This window comes from Miscanthus floridulus, chromosome 1 (genome assembly GCF_019320115.1).
Source record: "Miscanthus floridulus cultivar M001 chromosome 1, ASM1932011v1, whole genome shotgun sequence".
Lineage (NCBI taxonomy): Eukaryota > Viridiplantae > Streptophyta > Magnoliopsida > Poales > Poaceae > Miscanthus > Miscanthus floridulus.
The window spans coordinates 21,412,246-21,417,805 of NC_089580.1; the positions used below are offsets into that span (position 1 = coordinate 21,412,246).

The 5,560-nt window shown below is 43.1% G+C and overlaps 1 protein-coding gene across 7 annotated transcripts; it reads left to right on the top strand.

Moving 5' to 3' along the window:
* Nucleotides 1-257: 257 nt before the first annotated feature.
* Nucleotides 258-5,270, top strand: LOC136475562 (uncharacterized). Of its 7 annotated transcripts, none has more exons than XM_066473071.1 (7): nt 258-385; nt 1,573-1,819; nt 2,615-2,700; nt 3,466-3,612; nt 4,155-4,278; nt 4,419-4,708; nt 4,882-5,270. In XM_066473071.1, the coding sequence occupies exons 2-7, from the start codon at nt 1,615-1,617 to the stop codon at nt 4,972-4,974; spliced, it is 945 nt and encodes a 314-aa protein (XP_066329168.1). In that variant the 5' UTR covers nt 258-385; nt 1,573-1,614; the 3' UTR covers nt 4,975-5,270. The 7 variants fall into 7 exon arrangements, with proteins under 7 accessions (XP_066329168.1, XP_066329200.1, XP_066329174.1 ...); XM_066473103.1 differs by having other exon boundaries at nt 267-385; nt 1,582-1,819; XM_066473077.1 differs by lacking the exon at nt 258-385 and adding an exon at nt 410-498.
* The last annotated feature ends 290 nt before the right edge of the window (nt 5,271-5,560 follow it).

Here is a 5,560-nt window from a genome sequence, read left to right on the forward strand (position 1 = left end):
GAAGTCGTTACGATGCTCAAAAAAATGTAATGACATATTTAGACTTAAGAGTATTTTTGTCTTTTTATACCTACAGTTTGACGGTGTTAGAGCCCAAACTGACGGAAGTGTATGGAGGACACGAAAAAATTAGAACAATAACGCTGAAGACCGTTGAACTTTTTTAAAACACCCGATACATTACGGTCTTTTATAATGGCACACGTGGAATTTGCTTTTTACTTGCAGTTGCAGTGGCCAGTGGGCGACCTGTCTCTGACCCGTGCGGCCCCCTGAAATTGACGTGCGGGTGCGGCTCCTCGCCTCCTAGCAGACGGCGCCAGCGCAGCCTCCCTCACCCTCTCGCCATCGGCCGGCGACGGTAGCTGCTTCTCCGAGACCGCAGGTGCTGGCTTCTCCCTCCGCAGACCCCCCCTCCCCCCTCCTCTTCCTCGTCGGTCTTGCGTTCCAACGGATGTGACATTTTCCTCGCGAATCCACGGTCTCTCCGATGGGATGGTAGGTCTGGTTGGGCTCGTCGTTGTCCAGGCCTGAGAGAGCATCTAAGTCCTAAATTTACGCAATAGTTTTCTTTCTAACGACTGGGAGAGCCTCGAATCCTCCTAAATTTATGCAATAATTTTTTTTCTGACTGCTCCTGGCGCCGTTCCCCTCGGAAATTTCGACCGCTTTCTCGATCGCCACCTACACGTCTGGTATTATTCCTTCCGGCCGCTCGCCTCGCTTCCTTGCCCTCGCTGCTCCCCCACGAAAATTCTCGAATCCCCCGAACCCTAGGGCGGCGAGGAGTCGTGCTCCGGTGACGGGCTTGGTTTTGTTCGATCCCTCCCGCTGCTGATTCGTCGCCCTGTTCGCGTGTTCTCATAGACGGAACGCGGTTACTCTTGTCTCTCGGTGAGTTTCGTCGTCTTCTGTGCTGTGTTTTTTTGTTCGTGGGAGATCGGTGGCATTTTAGTGGCGGAACCTGGGGCTTCTCGCGCGAATCGTTTGCAGTGGGGCGCAAGTGCTCTTGAGATGGAAGTTTAATTGCAGTTGTTAGATAATTTCTTATTCTCCCTCCCTTTTGGGGGAGAGATTGGGGGTGCATTCGGACCATTTCCTTCGTCTTTTGCAGCCTGCAATTTTGCGTTAGCTCCATGGTTTGTTCAATTGCATACCCTATTGTTGATACGCTGTTTTCATCTGGATTTTTTTGTGATCATGTCACTAAGTTTGATGAGTGAACATCATGGTCAATTTTGTGTATACATCACACCCCAATCCAATATTCCTATATGCATATGGTGTGAACTCCATAGCTTCATTGGTTTCATTGTAATTTTGGCTAAAACTTGACCGTTTCTCACTTTCCCATGGACAATTTTGGTCCCTAAGTAGTACTCCGACCAAGTCTTGTACAAGTGCAATTCTCCATGCACCTAATCTCTTAGTCAATGTTCAACTTGGTTGGACCTATAACTTCAGAGCCTTGGCCTTCAAATTTTCTTGCTCCATATGGCTTCTTTGCTGTGCCCCTTCTGAAACTGTACTTAATTCACATTCTGTATTTCTTGACTGTTGTGGTGATTGAAGTTGTTGCAGTGAAAACTAGAAGAAGAGAAGAACGGCCTCGGAATGGATAGAAACCAGGAACTGGAAGAGGTGGTCCCAAATGACTCGGACCCTCTTCTTGGGAGGGAGAACAGCGAGTCAGAGTCATCGGTAGAGCTGTCACCGCCACAGCCAGCAACTGTGAGACCACCGGAGATTGAGGATGAAGAGACCGACGGCTCTTCTGCTGCGTGCTGCCGCATTTGCCTTGAGGCCGAGTCTGAGATAGGTGATGGTCCCAATGAGCTACCTCAGTGCATTTTTGTTATGCCTGTTAGTTCACTTTATTTCAAATCAGGAATGCTTTTGTCTGGTGTTAATCTTCCTGTGTGGTAGTAGCAAGATGAAAAATGAAGAATACTCGTACCTTTGATATTTTGCTTACCTTGTCTATTGGTCTAACAAAATTCTCTGTACTGCATTTATTGTGTGACTAGTAGAATATGATATGGCTTGGTCACAGGATACATCCTACAAAATAGGAACAGGAATGATATCTGATCTGAAGTTCTGTACCATACCAGATACCACAAGCATTAAGCCTTGGCTAGGAGAATAAACAAGATGCACAGCTGACTAGATTACATAAGTTTTTTGCATTCCCTATGCTATTAGATAGAAATCAAAACCTGTCTTTTTAGGCTATCAGCATTTTCCTTGACGTAACTGATTTAATGATTACCCTGGATAATATCTGCAATGCTGTTGTGACATCTGAGAACAAAAACCAGCAGTAAGTTCTAGTCCTGTCAGCCACTTACAAGGAATAAATATTAGTTTGCTCATGTTGAACAACAACCAATTTGTAATTCAGCCTTGGTGTGCGAATAAAATGAGATTAATTGCCCGTGTATCAGGATTCAGGATGTGTATTGGGCTAACATTTTGTTTTGGGTAATTGAACCTGTAGAAATGCTTAGGATACAATATATCAGTTGGGTGCTTCAGTTTTCTTTCCCTATCCAACCAACCAATGATGTAACTCACGCCTGTGATTCCATTGATTCTTTTATTGTTTTTGCAGGTGATGAGCTAATATCACCTTGCATGTGCAAGGGAACTCAACAGTTTGTTCATCGTTCTTGCCTTGACCACTGGCGGTCTGTTAAGGTACACCCAGTGCTTTCCTAACATCTTCCATGCCAATTTCCTTCAAGGACATGCTGTGTGCTTTTAGATTATATTGTCAACACTAAATATCTTTAGGTTGATAATTGTACATGAAGACTTTAGTGCGGGATAGAGGGAACATATTACATAGAAACCTGCACAAAGCAGTGGTGGACTAGTTGAAGTTTTATATATGGAGATTAATGCAGCTATCATTGATCAGGTCATGTGTATGGTAGAATGAGCAGGAAGTAGCAATGCTGCATAGATGTTAGGTTTTGTTTTCCTCTGGTGGTAGTAGATGACTGTGCTCCTGCAATGCACAAGAACCCAACCTTTTTTCTTCATTAACCATTTTTTTTCTTTCAAATGGCAGATTCTGACATTGCAAAGATGTCATCAAAATCAGAATTTTGACGTGTACTGGCAGTACACTACCTGTTAGAAGTTGAGCCGCATCTCTTCAAGCTATCTTTTTTCCAGCTTGATCTGGAGGTTTAACTGTAGAATGCAGAGTCTTGGCTGCCATTTCTGTGCCACGTAAAGTCTAGCTGCACTAAACCTTCTATTAAAGTTATGCTTGAACTTGTGCTCCTTATTGGCCTTCAGTGATTCTCTTTGCACTGATTTCCTAGTTAGATGTTATGGGTATTCAAATACAGTATCTTAACTGCTATCTTCATTAAGTTGTCTTCTATTTATGTGGAATCACTGGAAAATAAAGTTATGTATTAGTTATGATTTTGATATTTCATGCTTTTGTAGGAAGGATTTGCATTTTCACACTGCACAACTTGCAAAGCTCAGTTTCATCTTCGAGTGGAGACCTGGGAGGATAACTCATGGCGTAAAATGAAGTTCAGAATCTTTGTTGCAAGGGATGTTCTACTCGTCTTTCTTGCTGTACAGCTTGTAAGTCTTCTAACATTTCAAAGCACTCAAGTTACGCATGTGCTTCTTTCACAAAACGAATCTGATAGCTTTACTTTTAGAGATGCTCACGTTATGATTCATCCTATGCAACTCATATCATGTTACTACATTTGAAACGTTGTTCTATGCCTTAAGTATAATATATTTCATTCTTTCTACTTGTTCAGTTAAGTATTTAGAAGTAATGAAATCGAATTTGTTTGCTGTTTTGCTCAACTCCTGGGTATAAGTTGTGATTCATCCTATTGCAACATATATCATGTTACTACATTTGAAATGCTATTATATGCCGTAAGTATAATCTATCTCATCATGTCTACTTGTTCAGTTTAATAATGAAGTCATGAATCGAATTTGTCTGCTGTTTCACTCGACTCCTGGGTATAAGTTATATGGTGAATATTTGTAAAAGAGATACATAGTTGAAGAAACATGATGCAATGCCATTGGACAATGTGTTTTGCTATCAACATTTTAGCAAGTGAAAATCACTTAAAGCACATTGTTTTCATTGTTTGCAGACTATTGCTATTATTGGTGCGATTGCATACTTTCTAGACAGGGATGGAAGTTTCCGGAATAGTTTCAGCGATGGTTGGGACCGCTTCTTGTCAAAGCACCCAATACCTTTCTACTATTGCATAGGTAAGCAAATTGTCTGTTTTCCTATCCATTGTCATGAATCATGATGCGTCCATATTTATCGTTGATGTGTGCATTTTGGTTATTTACAAAGGAACTTATTGTGCCTCTGATAAAAAAATGGCTGTATGTTTGAAATGCAGGTGTTGTGGTTTTCTTTGTGCTGCTTGGATTCTTCGGGCTGATAGTACACTGCTCATCCGTCAACGACAACCAGGATCCATGCCTGGCTGGGTGCCGGAACTGCTGCTATGGTTGGGGCATCCTGGACTGCCTGCCTGCTTCCTTGGAGGCATGCTTTGCCCTGGTTTTGGTTTTCATCGTTGTGTTTGCTATCCTTGGCATCGCCTACGGCTTCCTCGCTGCAACCATGGCGGTCCAGAGGATCTGGCAGAGGCATTATCACATCCTGACCAAAAGGGAGTTGACAAAGGCAAGCAACTTCCCTCTATAGATCAGTACTTTTATAGTATCTAGGACAAGCAATATGCATATTCAATTGATCCATTCAAATTATAAGCATTGAAGCACGTCAATCATGTGAAAATCTAATTGTCGCGCGGCCAATTTTTCAAGGCAGCTGAAACTTGCACTTATGATATGCAGGAATACGTGGTGGAAGACCTTCACGGCAACTACACGGCGCCGAAGCTTGATCCAGAGCATGAGGAACGGCTGAAGATGCTGAAGCTCCTCTAGAGAGAGAAAGAGGTGCACGCCTTCCTGTATCCATCCATGGCAAGTGCATCAACATGGGGCAATCCTCTCTGCGTCCTGCGTCCTAGATCAGGGAATGTTCACCCCATAACACTGTACAAAAAGATGAAATCCTGTTTGGACCTGTATGAAATCCCTATAGGTTCCCATGAGTTTTACCTTCTCGGTAACCTTCGTCGAAGACTTCTAGTTCCGGTGGCTTTCGTTTTTCTTGTCTCCGAAAGTGTATGCGTGTTCATCTTTTCTCCTTTTTTTTTAAGGATTGAAAGTTTGTTGTCTGAATTGATCCTGCTATTTCGTTACCTTTTAGCGTCCGAAGTAAGAACTGTTCTCAGTGCGCATGTTGTGTAACAACTGTGTGGTAAAATCCATTCCCAAATATTATTCCAGTGCTTGCAGTTGTTCCATGATTAATTACACCTCAGTTTACACGACACATTATACTTTCACTTGCTGACTCGCTAGTAAACTGAGCACATGAGAAGCACGTCACGGCTAGCCTCAGCCGGTGCCGGTGACGCCGAGATCCAGCTTCCCGTCCGTGCTGGCGGCGAACACCGGCCCGCCC

What these genes read in the sequence shown, in the direction of transcription:
- LOC136475562 (XM_066473071.1), top strand. Translation starts at nt 1,615, where the DNA reads ATGGATAGAAACCAGGAACTGGAAGAGGTGGTCCCAAATGACTCGGAC. An exon ending in TCTTTCTTGCTGTACAGCTT is followed by an intron (nt 3,613 to 4,154) that starts GTAAGTCTTCTA and finishes CATTGTTTGCAG; the next exon opens with ACTATTGCTATTATTGGTGC. An exon ending in ACCTTTCTACTATTGCATAG is followed by an intron (nt 4,279 to 4,418) that starts GTAAGCAAATTG and finishes TTTGAAATGCAG; the next exon opens with GTGTTGTGGTTTTCTTTGTG.